Source organism: Protopterus annectens, chromosome 14.part0, assembly GCF_019279795.1.
Source record: "Protopterus annectens isolate FY-2018-M chromosome 14.part0, PAN1.0, whole genome shotgun sequence".
NCBI lineage: Eukaryota > Metazoa > Chordata > Ceratodontiformes > Protopteridae > Protopterus > Protopterus annectens.
The window spans coordinates 771,970,592-771,996,636 of record NC_056748.1 but is presented as its reverse complement, the minus strand read 5'-3'; the positions used below and the strand labels follow the sequence as shown (position 1 = coordinate 771,996,636).

At 39.8% G+C, this 26,045-nt stretch overlaps 1 protein-coding gene across 5 annotated transcripts in view; it reads right to left on the bottom strand.

Moving 5' to 3' along the window:
- Positions 1-452: 452 nt before the first annotated feature.
- NCOA4 (nuclear receptor coactivator 4) overlaps positions 453-26,045 on the bottom strand; it is a 248,031-nt gene continuing 222,438 nt past the window's right edge. For all 5 annotated transcript variants that reach the window (XM_044056514.1, XM_044056509.1, XM_044056513.1 and 2 more), the window contains 2 exons: positions 23,616-23,711; positions 453-3,183 (listed from right to left, as the gene is read on the bottom strand). In XM_044056514.1, the coding sequence (XP_043912449.1) occupies positions 3,178-3,183; positions 23,616-23,711 (102 nt within the window). In that variant the 3' untranslated portion in view covers positions 453-3,177. The remainder of the gene's footprint in view (positions 3,184-23,615; positions 23,712-26,045) is intronic.

The window sequence follows — 26,045 nt, the reverse complement described above, 5'->3', positions numbered from 1 at the left end:
CAGGACTACAGACCAAAGCTCATTAGCAACTCAGCCATAACTTAATGTCCTAAACTGACAGACTAGTCAAAGGTACAGGATGCTTCAAACTGACATCTAAAGATTGATATTAAATTTTGTTCCATCATATAATAGCCTAATATCACTCATGTGAAAGGATTTCTGCTAATGCAGACCTCATCTATGACATCCCCAAACATAAAATGGGCAGCCTCCTATTAAAGAGATTGATGAAAATATGTTATGGTAGGAACCTACATTGCTTACCTTTGCTTATATTTGAGTCAGATGGCATATGAACCTGTCTACCATTAAAAAGTGACAAAATCTGCTCCTTCCTGTCATTATAGCTGTGCAGCAAGTCAGTCATGTTAAGAGGAAGATGAACAGTTGTATACAGACATTTCTAAACATCCAGAAAAAATAACAGTAAATTTGTACAACAAACAAAATTAACAATTTTGAGAGTTTTATTAGCTTATTAGATGAGCACAACTACTTCCAAATAAGAAAGTAGAATTTTGGATGCCCAGATTAAAAAGAAACAGCAATGGGAGTGTAAAATTTTCAACAGACATACAAAATCTGCATTAGGTCATATTTCCCCACTTCAAATGCCACATAGTACTGATCATAAAAAGAGAGCTGTAAAACTCAAAGTGCTTAGAATTTGCCAACACAGTACCTTACAAAAAACCACCCTTGGCACTGAAAGACATAGCCCTACTGGGGTGATGCTCTGACAAATATCAGTAGGTTACAGATGAAAACATGTGCACCTCCACATCCCCGGTGTGGAATATGCAAAATTCCATAATTCTAGCTAGAAGAATATGTATGCATGAGTAGAACACATCTGGCTTCCAAAAACATGCAAACAAATAGGGAAGTGGTAAGGCTCTGGTAACTCTTGCACAATTTACAAGCCCCACATGTTCTGAATTTGAGTTTGTTTGTGACATTTTACCACAAGATACAAGTGTAACCGAAACAGTTTTCTTTTAATAAAGGGGACACTGTACTGAACCTATTCACATACTGTGGTTATACATGAACTGCATGCAACAGAAAAAAATTTCATTAGCTTTGTAAGGTACATAAATTACTAAATTATATTCTGACAGTCACTATCCAAAATACACAAAAGAAAAAGGTTTTACCAGTTCACAGGCTCTAGATCATCACTCTGTATTGTATGTAAAACTACTGAGTGGGTGTAGAGTGGTACAGTACTAAATCACAAAAAGTCCCAAATTTATCAACACTTGCAGCTCTCAAATGAATTACTGCAAAGGCCGGGAAAAACATTATGTCAATATTCGAACCAAGCAAGCAGGCCAAGTCCGTCTCGTACAAATGCAACCCTGATGAATATACTATGCATTTTATTTATTTCATCCTCCTATTCTAAACTTTAACAGGTAACATTTAATAATTTGGGAGTACAAAGCAAATAAACCTAGGCTGATATTCTGAACAATGTGAAAGACAGTAACCACGCTGTGCAAACATTTCTATGACTGAATTTCCAATCGTCTCTTCCCTTAAAATAAAAAAATAAAAGTACATTTCTCTGCACTGTACTATTCCCATTAATTAGGTCAGCTGTTCACCTTGACTAATGAGAGACTTATTAGCAGCAGCCTACAAAGAATACATGGCACCTAATACAGAAACATTTGCATAGTGTAAACTATGAAAACTGTTTGGGACAGAAGTCTTTGCTGTGTTTCAAAAACCTGGTTTCAACGGCAAAATGTTCAACTCGTATTAATGCAAGCTTGTGGCAAGTTCATCCACCTAATGAAGTTCCCTGACCAACCTGATCTTTAATGACGTGTTTTAAGTTCTAGTTAGCTTTAATATAAATATCTCTTTCTCCACAAGGCATGATAAACCTGCAAAGGGTCTTAAGATATCATGTCTGGTCCCATTATTGAGCATTAAGGCCTACAGCCAAACCTTAGTCTATGGAAAACCAGGACTCCATTTTTGTATCTTTTGAATACATTTTAGGACTTTGTGAATAGAAGGTGCAGCTAACAAGAGGTCCCACCCTCTACTCTTGAGAGCCCTAAACTGAGTTTTGTTCACTTCAGTGAGCTGCATCCTGAAGTAGCCAGTTTTCTTTGACATAAGACAGGCAGTTTTCTTGACGGCAGTAGTAATTTTTTTTTTCTTTTTTATCAGCAATAAAAGTTAGTCTAGTGTACTTTACAGAACTACACCTTTATTGCACCTTAGAAAAGATAAGATTAAAAATTTCATTTAAAAAGGAAACTGCTAAATTTTCTTCCATTTGAAACAAACAGCAGTAACCATGCTAACATTTAAGTCAAGTCACATTCACTAAAAACAGCAACAAACCTCTTGTCAAAACAAGGTTGTCCAACTAATGAAACATTAAAATGTTTGCTGATTCTGCAAATTTAACATCTCTATAAACCTTCAGGGCAAATTATGGCTCTTGTAACAAGATAGCTTAACTTTAGAAAATATTGGACTATTTCAACAATGGCTCAAATTCACAAATCAGTGGCACTAAAAGCCAGCTCAAAATTCATAAAATGAACTATGGGCCAGACATACTAGGTTTTAGTGGACTTCACAGGACATTATGTAAAAAAGTGTCTCAGACTCTAGCACATAAGTGGCAATGGCACTAAATAGCTTAATACAAGAGACAAGAGTGTATGTAGGGTGGGGGGCAGGGCAGATCCCTGGACTGTCTTTTTGAAATATACTAGTTAGCTGGGAACAATTTCATTACTTGTACACAGCACCTTCAACTCCAACTGAGAACTTAATGAAAAGTCCTTTAAGTGCCCATGGATCATGAAAAAATGTTACAAACCTGCCTTAACTAGCACTGCCCTCACTGGATATCAATACATAATCTCAAAAAATCAGGAAGAAAAAACTACATTATCAAGTGCTTACTTCAGATTACAATCAATGCAACATAAGATGCTGTATGCTTAAAGGTACACTAATGCAGCAAGTAAAAGCTTAAACAGGGCATGAGAAATTGAAATCATTAGATGATGGTACTTTTTCCTTTGATTTCACAAAAGAGAATGGAAAAATCCCAAATTATAATCGTGTGTTCAGATGCGCTTTAACAAAAGTTGCAGATCTTCAATTTTGGATAAAAATTTGCTGTTTATCGAAGTTGCTTCATAACTATAAAAACAAAAATAAACATTCTTCAACATCACTTGTACAGTGCAAATAAACCTACTGTAGTATACTGAGCAATACAACAGGCAGTTAACATTTTCCATGTTCAAGAGTAATACTACACTGTTTAAAACAAATTCAATGGCTAATTTTCTTGCACTTGCAAATTAAAATTCTTATTCATGACACACTGAATGAAGAGGATGTTCAACCACAGCAAACCCAGTGCTGCTGAGTAAAGAACCATTTAAGTTACAATCACACACACAATAGATCATACAACCTATAAATATCGATACGCACACAATGCTATCAACCAGCTTGACGATTTCTATCCCTTTTTGAAATTTACAGGTGTCCCCACAGTCATCTAATTTTTGAGGGTATGAACAGAGTTTTTAAATTGAGAGGGAGAGTTTTATTCCACAAGCATGGAAAGTGCTGTCATGTTTCATGATGGGGTTAAACTCAAACATACTTCACAGTGTGAAGGTCACCAGAACAATGGGCTTCAAAAAGTAATTTAATTTCGTGTACATAAGGCAGAGGACTTTTCTAAGAGGGCATAAAATACAAAGAGGGAGAGCTGATGTAGTCACTGGCCACAATATAAGCCTTTTGACTCTCTGTAAGGAATCTTCATATCTTCTTCTCACATTCCCATACGGAAAGCAAGTAGGTTACAAAACAGGATACAGTCACGTGTACTGTAAGTAACCTAATAAGAACAATATGGGGGAGTGGGTGGAGAGAATTACTTCTCTTGTATGGCTCAAACACATGGAAGATCCAGTGGGCAAGACTATGTTTTGCAGACAGTATCAGCTATACTGACATCAGACAAAAGATAAAGTACAGTTTTGTACCTACCATAAATGTAGATGTTCGAAGATCCACATTGCTGCAGTCCTTACACTTGGGTAGTCCGCTGTCCTCGGTCAGCCCGAATATCAAAGTATAAGGCTGACGTCGGTCAAGGCGCATTTGACTGACATCAGGACGTCAGGGTACAAATGCGCATGACCGACGTCATATCCTCAGTCTTTTCTTGCCCCAGATGTCAGAAGACCCTAAAAAGAAAGGTCAAAACCAAAAGACAGCAAACAAACAACCAACCATCCTAGCACTAAAAATATGTACAATATATACAATATACAATATATTGACCACCCAACCCACACAACCGCCTCTAACTACAGAGGGGAAGGAGGGAGGGTAAATTGGACTGCAGCAATGTGGATCTTCGAACATCTACATTTATGGTAGGTACAAAACTGTACTATGTTCTTCATCTCACATTGCTGCAGTCCTTACACTTGGGTAGAATCCCAAAGCAGAGGTAAGGGAGGATGGCCAAACTATAAGGAAGCAGGAGCTGCCAAAATGCCCTGCAAAACAGCAGTGGCAAAACCAGCCCTAGATTTAGAATAAAGTGGTAGGTGATAATGCCTAGAGAAAGTATGCACTGAACTCCAAGTAGCTGCCTCCAAAATATCCTTAGTTGCCACCCCTCAAAAAGCTGTCAAGTGGCAGTAGCCCTAGTGGAATGAGGCCTAATCCCAGCTGGAATCTCCTTGCCATGATGGGAATAACAGAAAGCAATGCAAAACCCAATCCACTTAGAAATAGTTTGTTTTGACACAGGCTTGCCCTGAGAACTCAAAGCAAAAGAAACAAATAACTGCTGAGACTGCCTGAACCCTTTAGTTCTGTCCAAATAATATCGCAACTGCCTGTGTACATCTAAAGTGTGCAAAATCTTTTCCCCTTTATTTTGGGGATTTGCATAAAAAGTAGGCAAATGAATAGTTTGGTTTAAAGCCACACTAGAAACCACTTTAGGCATAAAGGAAGGATTAGTACGTAAAGATACCCTATCCTTATGGAAAATTAAGAAAGGCTCAACCGCCATAAGGGCCTGCAACTCAGAAACCCTTCTTGCAGAGGTAATGGCCAACAAAAAGCAGTCTTCCATGATAAATATTTCAACTCGGTAGTAGCTGCAGGCTCAAAAGGTTGTAGAGTGAGTTTCTCCAACACAAAATTGAGATCCCAAGCAGGAGTAGGAGCTCTACGTGGGGGTCTTATATTCTTTGCCCCTCTAAGAAATTGCTTGAACAAAGGATGAGAAAACAATGGTGGGTCACAATCATAGTGAGCCGAAATTGCTGCAGCATGAACCTTAATAGAAGAGAAGGACAAACCTTTGTCCAGTAACTCAGTAAGATATTGAAGAGCCACACAAATTAGGCTCAGAAACATCCAAATCCTTTGCTGCACTCCAAAATAAAAATCTCTTCCATTTATCTGCGTACACTTTCCTTGTACTAGGCCTTCTAGCTTCCAAAATAACATTCAAAACTTGCTGTGGAAGTTGAGACACACTATGGTTCAAAACAGAATATGCCAGGCTGTTAGGTGAAGAGAGTGAAGCTTGACATTGAGCAAATGACTGTCCTCCTGAGACAACAGGTGTGGAATCGAAGGCAAAGGCCATGGAGGCTCCCGTACCAGGCTTCTCAGTAATGGGTACCAATGCTGTCGAGGCCAATCTGGAGCTATCAAAATCATCCTTGGCTTGTCCTGTCTGGCCTTTAGTAGTACCTTTGGGAGGAGAGGCAGAGGTGGAAAGGCATACATATGAAGATTGCTCCAATTGAAAGAAAGAGCATCCACTTTCCAAGCTGTGGGATGAAACCTTTTCGTGCAAAACTTTGGCAGCTGGTGGTTTAGTGGAGAAGCGAACAGATCTGTGTCTGGAGTTCCCCATGACACTGTCAATCTCTGAAATACATGAGGATCCAATTTCCACTCGTGGGGATCCATAATTCGTCTGCTCAACACATCTGCTAAGGAGTTCTGTGCTCCCGGCAGAAACCTTGCCTGAAGATTTAGCTGTAAACTGAGAGCAGTCTCCCACAAAATCATTGCTTGCCTGCATAGAGGATAAGAATGTGTTCCCCCCTGCTTGTTGATGTACCACATGACAGTTGTGTTGTCTGTTAGAATCAACACCTGCCCTGGAAGAAGTAAATCCTTGAAAGCTATTAATGCAAACTGGACTGCTAACATCTCCTTCAAGTTGATATGTAGATGTTGTAGTCTGGCAGGCCACTTCTTGTATCCACTTTCCATTCAGATGAGCTCCCCAAGCTTTGTCTGAGGCATCTGTCGTTAGAATCTGACTCGCCTCTGGCCGGGTCACAGAGAGTCCCTTGTTTAGGTGACATTCCTGAGCCCACCACAACAATTCCTTTTGAATGCAAGGTATTATTTGAATGACAGTGTCCAGATCCTAGCAGTGCTGTGTCCATACATTTTTGAGATACCATTGTAACTTCCTCATATGCAGTTTGGCATTGGGAAGCACCAGAATACAAGATGCCATGAACCCCAAGGCTTGAAGGACTGTCCTTGCAGTCAGCCTGGACTGATGAGACAATTGATGAAAGTAAAGGGAAAGATTCTTTTGTTTGTCCGGGGTCAAAAAGGCCATCTGGGATGCTGTATTCAGTCTCGCACCCAGAAAGCACATGTCCTGAGAGGGTACTAGACTGGACTTTATTTCGTTCACAGAATACCCCAGGCATCTTAGCACTGCTATCACATATTCCAAATGATGAAGAAGCTCGTCCCTTCCTTGAGCCAGAATCAGGCAATCGTCCAAATAAGGATAGATCTGTATTCCTTTTAGCCTGAGGAAAGCTATCACTGGAGCCAGAACTTTCGTGAACACTCTGGGCAGTAGATAAGCCAAAGGGCAATGCAGAGAACTGATAATGAGAAGTCCCAGCTCGAAAACGCAGATACTTCCTGCAACTCAGTCTGATAGGAACATGAAGGTAAGCCTCCTTGAGATCCAAAGTTACCATCCAATGATCTTTGCCCAGCAGAGGTAAAAGCTGTTGTAACGTCAACATTTTGAACTTGGGAATGTCCAGATAAGTGTTGAGGGTAGATAAATCCAAAATTGGTCTCCACGTGTTCCCTTTCTTTGGTACTAGGAACAGGCGAGAATAAAATCCTAGGCCCACTTCTGGCATAGGGACCGGCTGTATGGCCCCTATTTGAAGTAACAGAGAAATTTGTTTGTGAGCCTCTATTCTTTGTTGAGGAGGAACGTCTGGCATGCCTTTGAAAGGAGGCAAGGCATGGAAATAAAACCTGTAACCGTGGTGTATGATATCCAATACCCATCTGTCTTGGGTAATCAAACTCCAATTTTCCTTGAAAAGTGCCAACCTTCCTCCCAAAGGTGCTGCCAGACGAGAAGGCTCTGGCAGCTGAAAAGGTAGGTCATTGGGTCTGTTTACGAAAGGACTGACCCCTGCCCTCACCCGAAGACTGTGCAGGTGAACTCCCTGTTCTAGGCCTGAAAGAGCCCTGAGCTCTGCCCCTACCACGTCTAGACCTACCCCTAGACTGGGAATCATAAGAAGGATACGCCCACCCCTTGGTAGGCCAATTTCTACTAAACTTCGGAGGCTGAACCTGCAAAAAATCTTTAACAGTCTGCATAGACTTAGCCTTGTCTTCCATTTTCTTTAAGATTGCCTCAACAGGAGAACCAAACACATCAGATTGTAAAGGAGCATCTAAAATCCTTGTCTTAACATGGTCAGATAAATTCTGATCCCTCAGCCAGGCGTGCCTGAAGAACTGACCCAGTGGCAGCCACCCTAGACGAGGCCTGTACAGCATCAAAACCACATTGCAAAGAATGCTTACCCACCTGTTCAGAAACATGTACTAAATCTTGTAACTCTTTACACTCAATACCTTCCGCCAGAGCATCTACCTTAGACTTCAATTGTGAAAGGAGATAATTTTGGTATTTCAACATGTGAAACTGGCAATTCAAAGCCCTCATAGCTAGGGTGGAAGAAGTATAAACTTTCTTTCCCCATCTATCCAAAGCCCTGGCCTCTTTATCTGGAGGAACCGGATTTTTTTACAACAGAAGCCTTAACACCTTTAGGCCCCTGACTAACAGTTTCTGGGTCTGCCCTAGGACTCTTAAAAAGATACTTATGAGCTTCAGGCACCCTGTAATACCTATCCGGTTTAACAGGAGCAGGAGGCAAAGAATCAGGATTAAGAGAAGCCTCTGCAAAAACATCTTCCACCACATCCAGAACAGGAGGAATAGCCAAAGGCCTATGATGGGGTAAAATCAAAAATTCCCTAAGCCTTTTCCTGGAATCAGAGAAGTCCTGACCTTCCCACTTAAAATGCTCCCTCATGGAATGAAGAGTCTCTGAAAAAGAAAAATCCTCAGGAGGAGAAGCAGAAGGAGTAGAATCATCCACATCAGAATCAGAATAAGGAGAATACTCCTGCAAGTCTTCAGTCAAGACTCTGAAACATCCGAAGCCTGCTCAAAACTCCCTAGCTCAGGTTCCACCCTTGGTCTCTTATCAGGAGGGGGCAAAGAACCTCTAATCAAAGTAATCAAATCTTCTGCCATTTTAAGCATATGCTTCTTGGGCACAGTTCCTGAAGAACTAGGGGTGACACCAACTGAAGCTAAACCTGGCCTGCCTCTGGGAGAAGCCTTGGAAACAGAAGGAGAGGGCCTAACCACCCTAGGAAGGGAGGGGAGTACAGTAACCTGAGAAGCCCCTTCGGCCTGCCCTGCCTCCTGAGAGGCCACATCCTGCAATAACAAAGTCTCTCCCTGGGACTCCAAAGAAACCTCCGGCGGAACCACTGGCTCCACCGACACCTCTAAAGAACCGGCATCCGGAACAGACGGTTCTTCTAGCCTAGGCTTAGTAGCTTTGTCCTTGCGCTTCTTCGAAGAAGCGGGCGTCGGAGCATCCGACGGCATTTTATAATTACACCGCTTCCCGAAGACTAACCTGGCACAATCTAACCTTCTCTTTATAGTGCGCTTATTGAATCTAGCACAAGAGCGACACCCAACAACGTCGTGCTCAGGCCCTAAACAAGGAATACACAAAGTATGATAATCTCTATGCGGTATCTGTTTCCCACAAGAAATACAGTTATTCACTTTTTCTGACATCCGGTAAACCACTGAGGCAAGAAAAAACTAAAATATTCCCCAACGGGGTACTTAGCCAACTTTGACTCGGTCTGAAACTCCGAATTCGAAAAATTTCAGAACGCCAACCGGCACTTGCAATGCTGCTTCTGCATCGGACCATGCGGCAAAAAAGACTGAGGATATGACGTCGGTCATGCGCATTTGTACCCTGACGTCCTGATGTCAGTCAAATGCGCCTTGACCGACGTCAGCCTTATACTTTGATATTCGGGCCGACCGAGGACAGCGGACTACCCAAGTGTAAGGACTGCAGCAATGTGAGATGAAGAACATCCACCTATAAGGACTCCACGGTTGTCAACTTCAGTTAATGTACAAAACAGGCTTTTCCTTTCTACCAAATGCCAGAATGCTACATTTTTGGTACTGAAGACAATATAATTTCTACTGCATGTGTGCGCAATATAAAGTGTGATCTCAACAGGTGTGTGTTATCAATGAGGTTAAGGATAACGTTCTTGAATCTGCAATATTTCTTGTACTTGGCAAGACAGACATGGCTCAGTTTTGACCTCTGAGAAAAGAAAATGCCAGAGAGGTCTGTCCTCAAGACAGAACCACGAGGGACTACTGGTGAAGGGGCTGGAAATAAGGAGCTCTCCTCATCACCTGATGTCTATGACAGGAGTCAGCTATGGAACCAAATTACTTGCTTTCATTTACCTTCAGATCCCAGAATTATTGTACGATGTCATCATGAAGGTATAGTGCCAACACTTATAGCCAGATCTAGGTATGCTGCATGAAGTAAAAACCTTCCTTCAGTAAAGCAGTCATTCTTTACAAAGATTTAGGAGACCAGTATATAAAATCTACCTTTGTGGTGGTGGCGGGGAGGGGGGGGGGGGGGTACCAGTTTAGGTCATGCAGAAGATTACCTCATTTTTATATACAAAGTTCGATAATTTTGCACTCACCTTACAAAATATGCTTGAGGCTTATTGGAGTATAATTATCAAGTACTGCGGATTACGGACTGGGACCACAACAGCCTCTTAGTAAAGCATTAAAAACTACGTAATCTGCATGGGGGGGGCAGAATGGTTACTTCATAAATTAGACTTCATTCCTTTAGATTCCTAACTGCAAAAACTATTACTGGTACACTAATGCTTCGAATGCCTGCATCAGTTTCTATCAATGGTTACAGGATCCCTCCCCATATGCTGTTGTCCCTCTGCCTGCTGACCATCAAGCTTCTTTTCCAGTAAGACATGCCCACTTTTTCCCCTATGCAGGGATTTCACCTAGGATCAGGGCAACAACCATCTGGTGGGGACCATCATCCAGGCAGCCACAAGGGTGCTTAGAGTCTCAGCCCACTCTCCCCCGCATCTATTTGCACAGATGTGAAGCTGACTGCCATTGCTAGACACATCCCCACTCACCTTCCCTGGACTGAAGAATGTAAACAACCTTATCCACCTACCATGATAGAGTAAGCACGCCATCTCCCCCCATACCAGGGACAGAAAGCATCCATAATCTTGTTCCCATGCTACATGCTACCAGGTGTTTCCTACAAACACTTGCTCATATTACTCTGGATGTGGTCTGTGAAGGCTTTTACCCCTAACAAACTCTACCCCAGTGATGACCCAGCCACCACATTACAAGCCTATGTCCCTGTGGGTCAACCACTTTAATGCAAGCCACCACTTGCACTGAACATTGCTAAACTGGGACCCCCCCCCAACTAAGTGAGCCAACTGTTGCTCACTAAGATAACAGCCCTACTATTCCCGTACCCAAGCAGCTACTCACACTTGGCCCTCTGGGTTGCAGTGACAGCTTTATCCTCCATCTTCTCTACCATTTTGTGCCTTTTGGATGGTTAAGGAAGGGAGACTGGTGGATAGCAGCAGTTTAAGCTTGCCTCCAGAGACAGAGAGCTCAGTGCCACCTGCTAATATAGCAGGTCATTGGAGGAGATGGCGCAGCTGGTAGTCAACAACGGACTACCACTGGAGAACAGGGGGTCTACCAAAAATTTGGTGTTTTAAGAGGATCAAGGTAAAGCAGAAGGGACAAGGATGTCAAAGGAAATGATTTGTGCAACAGATGGCTAAATACTAACCAAGGACTACATAGTCATTCAACAGTAGGTTAAAACCTTTGACGATGATGGCAACACACACACACACACACACACACACACACACAATCATCAGAAGCTACTGAGCCACACAAACCAATTTTATTAAACTCTAGTGCCTCGGCATAAGCCCTCACAGAGCAATAAGAAGGAACAAATAACCATTCATTTTATACAAAGCAAGTAAACACAATCAATTCCACCTTAATTACAATTATCAAATTAAAACAAAATTAAACTAAATTCGACACTTCCAATTGCACACTATATTAAAACCCTTTGATAATAAATGTGTCATATTTTAAAACAGTTTCTTTATACAACAATTTTCCTTTAAGTAAATGATCTTCACCAAATTTAACCCCCACTTGCTCTAAAACTGTACCCTGTAACGATGCCTTAATTTTTTGCATCTCCAACATGTTCCTGCAGTCTACACTCTTGCTTGCCCCCAGTAAAAAATAAATTACAAGGGCATTTACGGGCATAAATAATACCCTCAGTACTTCATGAAAATTTCTTATTTGGATGAAATTGTTATTTATCCTGTCAAAACACGTATGACTTGTTTATAACTACTGCAACTTCCACAAGAGAAGGTGCCAACCACAGAATTTTCCAAATACATATTCATTTGAATAGTAGGAAGAATAAATAAAACTATGTACCAACATATCCCCCCCATATTATGTCCTCTCTTTTTTGGACTTCAGATGTGTATTAAAAAAAAAAAAAAAAATGTTTCACTTAAAATTGCCAATAGTATTTCAATAAATTGATTAATTTATCAGTAAATATACTGGTCACAAAATAAATATTTCTCTGATCTCTAATGGCAACTTTATCACTAGATTTAACCTCTTAAGTTTTATTATTCTTTATGTGCAGTTACTTTCATTTATCACCTTAAGTGATTCAATTGCCAAATCTTTTTCATAACTTCTAATAAACGTTAACAGTTTTTCTGAGCTTCTGTATGAAAATTCAGCTCTTCATTTCAAAGTCTATGGAGATATAATAATTCTCCATAGGGAGATGAAATCAGATGTGGAGTATGACAACTATTCCAGTGTAAATACTGTCTACCCTCTGTTAATTTCCTATGTACAGTTGTTTTTATTATTTCACCATCCATCCCTTCTAATTTCAAATCCAAATAAACTACTTTATTACCAAAGGGTTTAAATATAGGAGTGCAACTGGAAGTGTCCAATTTATTTTAAATGATTGTAATTAACGTGGAGTTAACAGTAGTTAGCTTTTTGTATAATAGGAATGGTTGTTTGTTTCTTCCTATTACTCCGCGAAGACTTATGCTGAGGTGCTAGAGTTTAATAAAACTGTTGCGTGCATCAGTAGCTGCTGGTTGTATACATACAAATTATAACTAGTAAAGTGCATGCACACGAGAGAGAGAAGGATACTATTGTGTACGTGTTAACTTTCATAGTTGAAATATCTCAAAGACAAAGCATCCGGGGAAAAAATGAAAAGTACTAGCAATATTACAAATTTATTTTAATGAAATATTGCAGTTATTTTATTTACGCCTTGTTGACCCAGGTTAGTCCCATAAGACCAGCATCCTCTTTTCGTGGCGGTGGGGGGGCAACCCAAGGCAGTATTCATACTTATAGAGGAAAATTGGTCAGGGTACTGGGGAATTTCCCCTACTATTCCACTCCCTCCAAGTGCCTTGGGATCTTTTACATCCAACTAAGCTACCACCAATGCAAGTAGATGGGATCCAAGATTAACATCTCATCCAAATGACAGCACACTCAAGAGTGCAGCGCCCCCTTATACTGCATTATAGTGTTGGAAAATGAATCCAGGCAACCAAACATGGGAATAGAACCCCTAGCCTTCTGATCTTCAGCACTAAAGGAGTATGTGCTACATGTTAAGTCACTGACACTTGCACTGGTAATACAGGTTTGTGAAAATGCAAGTCTGGAATTATTTAGCATTATCTGCAGAAAAAAAAAATGCAAGTCTGGATTTTCACATTATACTTCATTGGTTTACAAATTAAAACGCTGACAACCACTGGAAAGGAAGACCGTGTTGATCACTGCTGCATTTTATCATCTGCTTTTACAGAATATTAACATTTTCTGTCTTGTACCTTTATTTGTAGGAAAAAAAACACACACACACACAGGTCTAAGGATATACACAAGCTGCTAGTTCTTCTTTCAGCTTTTCCTGGTTAGGGGTCGCCACAGCGGAACTCCGGTCTGCTAATGACTGGCAGATTTTACGGTGCCAGCCAGACGCCCATTCACACATGTCTTTTGAATGCCACTCGACCGCGGGGAGGACATGCAGACTCCACACAGAAGGGGCTCCAGCCGAGAATCGAACTGGAGAACCTCTTGCTGTGAGGCGACAACGCTACCACTGCGGCTTTATACACAGGCTGCTAGTGATGTACTATTTAGTTACTGCATCTGTGAACAAGTTAACTGACTCCATTATATACTGCAAAAGCATCCTATGCCATCATCCAAAACTGGGAACAAGAAGTTGCACTACAATGTAAATATTCCCCTTTCTGGGAAACCACACGCAGACTGACATCAAAAGAGCACACACATTTGGATTCAACTCTCACTGATGTTCAGAGAGGACTGATTAATGCAAAACTACATGCCAGGTGGCTACTTTCCACTGCTAGATATTTTTTTGTACAACAGGTACAGGGATGGTCATAGGTACTTCTCAGCTTATTTACCACATAACTGGCCTGTTTACACCTGCCTCAAGTAGTCCTTGACTTAGTTTTTGAAAGTTCTTCAGGAAAGGATGTCCACCAGCTTATCTACATTGATGAAATGTGGACTAGAATGTGCACTGGGGTTCAGACTTCATGGACATTTCCAGAAAATCACATGCATGTCCCATCTGCTGTCTGATCTGTCTTGCTATAAAGACCTGGTAAGGAGGAGAAGCAAAAAAGGGGCCTGCCCACAATGATCTACACCATCAATTCCTTAGCCAAGGGTGGAACTCAGTCCAGTCTCTTCTGACTGCAACCATAAACTGTCTGACTGCGGCCATAAACTAAGTAATGCTTAAACGTCTTAAAATGTACATCCTGAAATTCAATTCCGAATCATCATACTTGCTGCTGTGCGAAGCAGGATGCTGAGAAAGGATCTTGCAAGTCAACCCTGGTACACTCACTAAAAAGGTCACAATATGCTGCATCCAGTCCATAGTGAGCACAAGCCTTTCCATTAAGAAGAGGGCTACTAGAAGATACTTTGCTGAGGATAAAGCCACTTTTCTCGGTTCATCACCTGGTCCAAGCATACAGAAAGGATAAAAGCTGCAAACAGCAACTCTTGCAACTGTGCATGAATGAAAGCTGTCCAGGTACAAAAATGTAAACCATACACAAACATGGGGGGATCCTGCAACTCTCAGAACACTGGGGAAAACATATAAAACTAGAAATGTGGTTTCTAAATTTGAGACCATACAAGCTTCATAGGGAGCCCAAAATAAACCCTTCTTGGCCCTTCAGTCTTGTTTATCATCCTAGTCTCTCAAGATGGAGATGCATGAAAGGCTTAGGTTTCTACCATCCTAAACTCTCAAATCCTACCATATTGTAGCTGGACAGATCAAGGCTTGGTCTACAGAGTCCAATTTTCTTTAGTACAAGAGAATTTGTAATAGCCTGTTCCTCTGAAAGGAAACAACCTTTTACAAATCTGCAAAATAGCCTTTTCAAATGCTGATGCACTTTGCTATTCTGTTCTTTTTCAGACCATATATACATTGTATTCTGAAGGGAAAAAATAGCTGTGAGAACTCCCTGGAAAGAAAGCACCCAGGTACTCCTGTTTGAAAATGAAGATCCAGCGCAAGGATCTCTGGCCCCAATAACCCCTCCACCTACTTTCAGCTTCAGGGCACCTTCTTGCAAAAGTCCTGAAAAGGACCGACTTCTAATGATGGATGAAAAAAAGGCCTACTGTTTTATTGGAAGGAAATCTCCCTTCAGATTCCTCCAAAGAAACTGATTTTGAGGAAGCCCAGGTGAAACATAAGAACCTCAGTGTTACCCTCATGTGTGGCATCTCAAAGCAAAGCACCGATTTCTGTGCCCAAAAAGAAACCCCCAAACCAATATGGTTTGTAAATTCCCAGTACAAGACTGTCCTTTAAGCCATGGTTGGTTCCTAGATGAAATACTATTAATTATACACCTTAAAAAACATTAAAAAACTCTACAACAATTTGTTTTAGAAGTGCAACTGTTTACCTTAATCACCTACAAACTCATCCTTGAGTAACACTGAAAGACATCTTTTTTGTGCATAACAAAATGACAGCAATTTCAAAGCTCCAACAGTAACATCCATCAGAATGTTCTCTCTCATCATAATCATTAAACATACTTTTTTTTTCTAGACTGCAGCAGCAAAACTATTCTGTATATCAGGGAAAGGGACTTGAACCAAGTTTAATGAGTTGATTAGGCGTGTGTGGTCTTAAAGACTTCTTGGGGGAAAAAAAAAATACATGCATACATAAATAAAAGTACTCCTTCAAATTTCAAGATTCACTTGAAAATGATAGAATTAAGAAAGTGGATGTTAAATGAAACACCAATACTAAGATCCCTGAGGGAGAGGAAGGAAAAAAATGTATTTTTGTCAGACAAGTACATTTTTTTATATTCCTGCATCATTAAAGTGGTGAGATTTTCCCAATAAAGACATTTCTACGCCTCTTCAATATCAGATAAGCAAGCCACTTTCTGGATTCTAATTTTGTTCATTTAATTTTGATGCATTTAGATGTTAAATTGATAAACGGCCCCTACTACCAGCTTCACATGGAAAGCAATAGAAATATGCAAAAGAATTTTATATGTCAATACTTGGCTACACACACAAACACACACCAATCTTAAATGTCACCTTTCTGAATAAATGCTATAATAGCAGCACAAATGGCACGCTATTTTACTCCCCTTGTGTCTTGATAATTGAAAAGGCAGTATGACCTCTACTAAGCACAAATCAATGCTGCTCTATTATAGACAAAAGACAAAGATAAGTGTACAAATCACCTTGAAGTAAACAAGAAATATTTCAAATTGTAATTCACTTTATTTAAAAAAAGACAAGCTGGTGAGTTTCACAATTCAGGGTTTGCTTGAAAATCTAAACTGAAGCTTTCACTTTGCAGCAGTGTCAACCACACTTCAGATTATGCCTGTCAGTGGTTTCTGTTTGAAGTCAGACAGGAAAGCCCTCCCAAGATTAACTAAAAAACCCCAGAAATTAAGGTAAGGAAAATCTTTTACCCCCTACCAAATCTGGCTAACTAGCTTAGAAAATGTTCTTGCCATTCTCACAATGGGGATCTCTTAAGCTATGCATTCTGCTCATGAGTTTTACTTTAAAGGCTATTCTTTCATGATCCCCAGGGCAATACTCAACAAAACTTAAAACCAAACCTATTCAACTGCCATTTTCCTCATCACAAACCAATAATGGAGAAAGGACTCCTGTACAACACAATGGATGCATGTAGACAGCACCAATATTCAGTAACATTTAACTTTATGTTGCTGAAAAGGATACAGTACAAGACATTCAAGCAAATTATCCAACTGCTTACCTCTCTGCTACAAAGAGTATGGGCAGCCTTACGGAGTGAATCCCAAGTATGCTCTACGAGGGGGCAGCAACTGTGTCAGTTGCTTTAAAAAACATTGGTGTCAGTTGCTTTAAAAACATTCAAGTCTACAGTTACTTCCTGTTTACAGCTTCTATGCAGAACTCTTTGGGAGCCTTGTCACAGAAAATGTTTTGCATGTGCTTTGTGACAGCTTTGCAACAGTGATTTGGCTTTGACAATGACTACGTACTTTCTTGCTGCAGTTTAGACTATGACCAGTGAGTGCATGCAGCTCAATGACACTTATGCACCTTGAATCTTTAACAAAATAATCTCCACTTGTCAGTGTGTCTCAGAAAACTAACTAGACTGGTCAACCTTTTCACTGGTAGCAAAGGATGGCTTCTAATTATAGGATTAATCCCATTTTTGATTAAAATAAGCCTGTAAAAGATGGAAAATGAGGTTGTGATTTAGACTCTGGTTACCGAGCTAGAAAAAGCATGTTCTTGCAGTTACACAGTCAATTACTGGACAAATTATGGACAAAGCAATGGAAATTTCACCACAGGCTCTAACCACAGGTGAATGTATGCCCACTTCAGACTATGCTACATTCTTCAGAAAGGAACTGGATTTATGAGGCTCAGTCTAATTTTGACTGACTCAGACAGTTCGAATATCAGAGTCCATAACAGATTTTGATCAGACAGATGGACATTTGGCACTCCCAGATGCAGGGCTCGCTTTTAAGCGGTTACATACTGCATGCTTAAAAAGACAAGCATCATTAACAGCATGCAATGAACTTATTTTTGCTCAAGTGGAAGTCGGTCTTTTACAAGCAAATTCACAGAGAAAAGGCATTCGTGCTGCAATGACTTAAGTTTGGACACAGCATTTCACGCAGCAGAAATGAAACAGCACTCTTAAGAGCTGAGTGTGACTGCTACTTCCTGGTAAGGATCTGGTAGTTAAATATGGCAGGAAAACACTGGGATACAAGACTGCCCAAATAGAGGTCAGCAAGTTAAGATAATGGACAAAAGGAAAATAATTAATATAAAACATCTTTATTTGCCAAACAGCGTACTTCAGATGCAGGTATTTTTGTACTTGAATCTTCTAGGTCAGCTATGATTGATACTCTATGCATACACCTTGTGGAGATGTACCTAACAAAGTGAGATGGAAAAAGACACAGAACAGATGTATCCAGTAGTAGTATTTAAATATGGAGATGAAAAAGTGAAGTGTTCCACCACCAGATGGAAAATGCCAGCAAAAATAAGGCAAGTAATACTGAAACCAAAGTTTCAGTCCAGATACCTTTGTTGCAGACTAAGATGCTCTTAAAAAGGGTAGAAGAGTCCTAGACATGGAAAATGACAAAGTAGTAATTATTAAATAACCAAAATCTCTTGGTCATTAGTTCTGCACTGTGTCAACATTCTAGATAAAGTACTTTAAGGCAAACCATTGTTAAAGTGATATCCTCAGTTTCAGAAAACATGATAATGTTAGAGAATCATAACATTTTAAAGAAATTGCATCTTCAATTTGGATACATTTCGGAGGATAAATGCAGTGCTTTGAAGTTCAGGAAGCAAGAAACATCCAGAGAATGCCCTTCTACGTAGAAACAGATAAAGGACAGTTGTAATGTTTACAATACAAATCTGTAAAAAAGCAAGCCTTTTCAAATGCTGTTGCCTTTAGAACAAGGCAGTCAATGTGGTTGTGTATGAACTTAAAACCTAGCACCTGGTATATACAAGAAGTCGATCAGCTTACACGTTTTTATGCAAGAAGCATTAGATACGAAATCAAAATAAACTGTAAAACTGTTAAATTTATTCATTTATTTAACTTTTGTTTACTGGTAAAGTCAGACTTGGATTAGAGCCCATTTTTCAGCAGAGGCCTGGGGAGGAAAGCTCCAGAGCAATATACACTTAATGATACAAAATATGTCGATACAAAGTATACACCACATACTAAAATTACAGAAAATAGTAAAATACAAAGATACACACTGTGCAATAAATAAAAGTACATAAAGCATAAAATTCCGAATTCACATAGGTTAGAGGATGTATTGACTTGCAGAATGAGGAGCAGAGCAACTTGTACAGTAAGATAAAAACATGAGATTACAGACGAGTGTAATGTTTTACACTGCTGACTAGATAATGCAAATACAATAACAGTATAACCAAAAACTGTTTAAATCAATTGGCACAGATGGACAAGAGTAAAGAAGTATTAGACTATGAGGAGGGAGTAAAAGGTAGTTTACTAAGCAGAAAACAGATTGAAGGGACAGAATCAAGGTGGGTAGTTTAGTAAGATGAGAGGAAGAGTGTGGACGATGAAGGGTATTAAGGGGTAAGAAAGGGAAAGGTATTTTTTTTTGGGAGGTGGAGAAGTAAGGGGTGAAAGAAAGAAATATATGAATTTATTTTTCATGTGTTTAAGTGGATTAACTGCAGATTGGGAAGTAAATAGGTAGGAAGATTAGGATTCAGCTGGGATGGAACATGAGCAAAATTAATTACTCTGGTAGTCCTCAAGTAGCTTCCTGAAATTAGGTTAACTTAGTCAAGACAGGCTTGGGTATGCAAGCAAAAGATGTTATTCAGTAACAATGGAGAAATACAAATTAGAGATACAGCAGAGGATTTTAATATTGAAAATATAACTAGGGCAGCATACAGTCCTTGCAGTAAGAGGCTCCTGGAAAGGAAACATTTGACACTAGTGAAATTAATGCTAAAAGTAAAATAAACAATGGATGTGATTGGGAAATGGCATTAGAAGTGTCTGATGGCAAACAACACTATGCAGAAAATGCAAAGCTACAGTCCATATCTGCTGCTGTACGATCAAAACCCAAATCTCACTTCTGTTCAGTGCAGTTAACTAGATCATTTTAAAAGGTGGAGAGCATAATTTGACATTACATGCACGAAGAAAAGCATTTTCTGGCTGAAAGTTTAATGGAATTCAGAAAACAATTGAATCTGAAATGGGAGAGAAGGTGCATTAGACAAAGGCCAACTGTTCTGAGTGCAGAAAACAAGGAGTTGTTTTTATCCAGGACAGAGATGTGCATTTGTCAGGCATGGTGATGTTTGTCTAATGGTGCATCATTCCAGGCTTGGTAAAGTCAAGATGGAAATGGAGGACCAGTGTATCAATAAAATAACGAAGAAGTGAGAGTCTTCAGGAAAATAAAGAACTCGGGGGAATAGAAATGAAGACAAGAAAGAGAATTTAGGAAGGACTTTGTACTAATGGAATGAAGCAACTATAGGTGCTGCAATGAGGTAGTAACCTCAGTTACAACATCTGAAATCTTAGGAAGACTGGTAAAGTTAAAAGAAGACAAATAAATGGTATAACTTGAAATTCTTATACCCATCAGACAATGCAGATGTAGGAGGGTCTGTTTATGTCACATAACAATGAACCAGAATTAAACTGATCAGATATAGCCCATCTGAGTCAGCAGAAGAGGACATGCAGAGCTGTAAAGATAATGCTTTTGAAGAAGTTGAGAATGATGGCCAAAATGAATCACCACTAGGTAGTTGTATACCTTTAACTCCAAAAGGACCACCACCTAACAGCATGTTTGTGGCTAGAGGATTTGTAAAACATAGCTTCCATAACATTCAACACATACATCAGGCTCTCTTCCTTTCTAGACAAGCTGTCAATAGTAGTGGGAAGTTTATTCCAGTCAAGCATTCTTACAAGGTATGCAGTTCTACAGTAATATTTAAGTTTATCCCCTTTCTGAAGCAAGCTGGACAAAACAAATGGGAAAACTCAAGAATTGTTTGTGGTCTGGCAGACTGTTTGCTCTAATGGTATAACAAATTCAAATTAAGTCAGGAGGAAGAATCTCAAAGACTGAGCCTAGTGACTGGAGAGAAACAGCCTGACAGTTAGCTCAGAGGATAAAGCTTTGAGTGGCTAATGAGAGGCTTCCCATCCCAAAAGGTACAAAGTTCAGGTTCTTTCATCCTCATGTGGTATCATCATCAAGTTACTTGACCAACAATGCTACCAAGTCATCCCTGAAAAGGGACTACTGTTGTCCAGTGGGCTTACCCAGTCAGCAACTATAACAATAAGACTAACATCAATTACTCACGGATGTACTGCACAACAGCAAGTCAAATGGCATAAGAAATACTCTGGTCTAGGTATCTAAACCACTTCAGCAACAGCAGAATGGTCTGGAGGGACAGGTTTATCTCTCTGAGGATACCCACCTGCTATGGGATAGACTCCCATCCACATAAAACAAAGCTCATCCTGTCCCAATTCAAGCTCAGCTTGAATCTCTAGACGTGAACAGAAAATTCATTCCAGGACTGCCCCTTGTACTACTAATGGACAGAGGCAGCTCCTATGTTTCATCTCATGCAAAGGTCCACTTCAAATTAATTTACAGTATGATCCCAGTTATCACTCGGTGCAATATCCATTTATTGACCTTGAGGGAGAAGGTCAATCTAACACCAAATGAGACAGGCTAATTCAAACACTAAAAGGGAAGTTGGCTTAAACTTAAAATGACCCACAAGGGAAGCTAGCCTAGTACTTGCCCATGACTCAATCACCAAGGTGATGCATGCCATGTGGAGAACCTTGCACAGGATGATGCCTCAAAGCTCTGCCACTTCAGTTATTCTATAGCTACAAGCTACTACTTTTCAGGTTGACCCTGCAGAGCACAACCAGTTCTGTGATATGGAACTAGACTTGGGGGACCAAACCCAACATCAGCAGCCAAGACAGATGCATAAATTCTGTCATGAAACCATTGAGGGCAGTGCAGCAGAACGTCCTCCTTACCTCAATGTAAAATAGACCCTTACTGCATAGACTACTCCTGAAGCAAACAAAACTATTTGTAATAATTATTCTGCAAACCCAGACTTAAAATTTCAAATCCTAGGTGAGAATGAAAACTTAACTAGTTTAATCAACTTTTTGTTCTCATCGATATTTGGGGATTAGTCACGTGATCCACTTTGTACACCTTTTCAAAGGATTATGAAATGGACTTAAATGTCCTAATTTAGGACTTTTTCTGTCAAAGTTTCTCAAAGATTGTATCCAGGATTCTCCATTTACTTACACTCTATACTAGAGGCTCTATGCTATACACTTGCTTGTTACAAAGTGCATACTAAAAATGCAATTGATGTATGATGTACTAATTATAATCTTTGAACTCTGAATAATGCTATGGCAGCAGAAGGGATCCTCCATTGCCCTCATTTTTCCTCACCAAATGAATGATTCTTCCCTTTCAGTGATCATGTGTCAACTCAAGAGGGATAACAAAGAGAAGCAGTAAATGCTGTACAGCTTCTATGAGAACTATACTGCAAATGAATTCTCTGGAACCCACGCACAAAACATGACAACCAAATCACTACACCTAGCCCTTCAACTTCTAATCCTACATTCCTTCATTTGTTTTACTGTGGAATAATGCCTGGGTAAGAGTGGCCATGATTCTCTTGGTGATGCTTCTGTGTTTGGGATTGTAGCATCCTCTGGATAAAATGAGGGGTGAAGACCTTCCACAAAGAATGGGAAAGGAATTTTGAGACAAGCTTGGCATGAGCGAGTCTCTTAAAAGCTGTTGCCAGGGAATCATCTTGCAAAATCATGATCACCTTGAAGGTCAAGATTACACAAACGACTTCACAACCATTTCTAGTGCCCCCAACTGTTTTGCCCTTATGTGTGGTTTTGAGTATCACCACTTGGGCAAAACCCACTCACTGCCTTATTCAGGATTACACCTTGTATGGAGGGGAGAATTATCCTAAAGTGGACATTATTCAACATTTTAAGTGCCTCAGCAGCAATTTTGTTACAACTGCATATGCATTAGCCAAACCCCACCTCTGGATGGGTTAATCTGCGTTCACTGCAAAGACTCACAATGTAGTCCCTGCACAGGTGTATGCTCTTACAAACCTACTCTGAAAGATACCACCCATTGGTGGCTTGGTGAGTTCCCCGCCTTCCTCCAGAATGCAGTTACACCCTAGCTTCTTCTCCAAAAGATTTGTGGAGTATGCAGCTGGGCCCCACCTTAGCCTGCCTAGATGATCATGGACATCATCCTTTGCTATCTTCCTTAATCTTCGGAGCCACTAACTGATCTTTGTCAAGTGAACAGGGGTAAGGACTTTGTTTTCAGAAACTTTTACCAAAAGTGTGAACTTGTGATTTTAAGTCCTGCAATAATGAAAATGCCAAACTACCACCAGTCTTGAAATTCACTGCAGTGTCATTAAAGGTTTTTACATGGGGTGGGGCCACGACTCACACGCCTCCTAATGATGCTACTATATCTTCGACTATACCGCATCCTCTGAGATTGCATACACTGTCTACATTTGAATTCAGTCTCTGCAATGTTAACTATGGACCTTGGAATTTGCTTTAAATATTCAGTTTTCCAAGACACTGTCTGGCTCCCAGCAGTGGGAACAGAATTTACATTTCTTATTCTGTGATACTTCAGTGCTTCACAGCACACAAGATTTGTTAAGATACCACTTAACATAACTATACAGAAGTCAATCTTACCTGCAAAGGTTTCTGGTATAACCACTGTTCCACATTTCCATTAAGGGTCATACATGTGAAAAGATCACATACTGTTCTAGCCAACCCATATTGATCCTAAGAACAGAAGAACAAACATTATTTTCTCACAGCCTCCAATGACATTTTTCAGAACTAAAACACTCAAAAAGCAAGTTCACTGACATTTAGAAAAACAGACTAGAAATGGTTACACTACAACAATAATATCTAGCATTGTAAACATACAGCCACCTCTTTGGATCACATTGGTTATGGGACCTCATATGCACACGCAGATGGTGTGGCAGAGGTAAATGAACAGTCAGGCTGGAACAATGACAAAAAATAGAACTTCATAAAAATAAAAAAAAAAAAGTGTATCCATCTTAAAGGATGAATAGTCATGGCTTAAAAAGGGGTAACTTTCTCCTTTTTAAAATGGGGGATGCAGAATATGGCACTGTGACTGAATGATACAGAAACACTGCAGTGGGACAAGTTAAAAAACACTGCATTAGTTAAAGGACTAAAGATGGTAACGCTCCACAACAGACGATGATGTTCCTGCTTTCTCCTCCCAAACAAAGAAAAGGACCCCACAGATGAGGAAAGATGCAGATGTGAAGTTCACTGGACAGTACACTACAAAAAAAAAAATGTTGCTCTTTTTGTAGCGTTTATTTTAAGAAGCATCTTTATTACTTATGACATTTACATAAATGAAAACAAACCATACAGACAGTCCTAGATAGAAGCATTTTATATCACACACTGTACTGACAAATTTTTTTCTGACATAATTTTAGCTGCAAACATTATACATCACTTATAACCTACCCAATAATTGTCAAACATTACATAGCTCATTCAAATCTTGCCCTCTTTTAAACTCCATCCATCCCCTACATGTAGTATTCCTACAGTTCACATTTTTTCCTATGTAATTTGCTCCTAACCTTTTCTGAAAAGATTCCAAATTCCAGTTGTTTTATCTGTTACTACAGTCACTATTTCTAGTAGAGTTGGTTTAGACAGATTCCCATTTTCTAGTAATTGCTTTTTTTTGGCAGCCACCATAATTAGACAACAAGGTCTTACCATGTCTAGGGAATTCTGATTCTGTGTCATAGCTCAAAAATTATTTACCTAGTTACACTACTTTGTTCACCCAGCATCTCTAACAGAGTTCTCTCAGGGAATCTTTAAAGTATGCCAACTCATTACAATTCCAGAAAATGTTCAAAATTACCTCTTTCTTCCCATCCACTCATCCCAACATTTTGCTTACCTGACGAAAAATTCTCTGGAGTCTATTTGGGCTAAAAAAAATATCTATGTAAACATTTCCAAGCAGGACTCCTAAATCTTCTAGAGTTTGTTGCATACTTTGGAAACAAACATATATCATCTCATCCTTACCTCCTCTGTTTCTTACAATTATGTAATATTTTATATGCTCTATTAACTGTTCCTTCTTTAACAGCAGCTTCTGTTCTAGATTCTACTATAAACTCTCCCAGTGCTGGTCTTGCATTTAGGATCTCCCAATTTCTTCCTCTGTCTTCCCTATAAAGGATTGATATCAGAGTATAGACAATCTACCCTGCAGTCCAAACAGAATGGGAAGATGCCAAGAATTTATCTTTCCCTCTCTAGTTATTTGCTCCCAATACTCTGGTTCCTTTGCCAGTTTTCTCCAATAAATTCCAGCTCCCTCTTGCCTTCCCTATCGACAGGATTCTTTCCACACTACAAATTCACTACAAAATTTTTAGCAAACTACGGTGATGCAGCAGAAGCAGAGAAAAAATGCTAACAAGCCTTGAACAGATGGTTCTGCAGGCTAAGAGGTAGGAGATGGGAAACTAATCACACCAGCATGCAGCCTAATCATAACTAGCTTTTAAGCCACTAACTTAAAGCAATCATTCCTGTCCAGGCATAATCACCTTCCTGAAAATGAGGAAAACTTCTTGGTTATCGAAACCATGTTTCAGCAATCTGCATATACTGCTCAGTCTTTATTACCCAAAGTGCTATCTTCTGGCTAATGTACTCCCATAACAGCTACTAAGAGGGCATGAACGCTGGTTTTAACATACGTTACCCAGTCTTTGCCTCCCTGTATGTGAATCTCAACAACTCAAGTACTTTGTACCTCTCTCCACATACACTTCATCTTTCAAATGCGACATTAAACATACACCATCTGTCAGAGTTGGTGGCTTCTCAGGTGGATGTAAAAGATTCCACAGCTCAAAAAAAAAAAAAAAAAAAAAAAAAAAAAGGAAGTTCCCAGTGCTCTTGCCAAAATTTCCTCCAGTCAGTATGACTGAAACCTAGGGTCTCTTCTGAAAAGAGGTCACATGACTGGTGGTACTAACCCAGTCAAAGGATAAAGTATGCAAACGTATCCCATGTGGCCTTGGA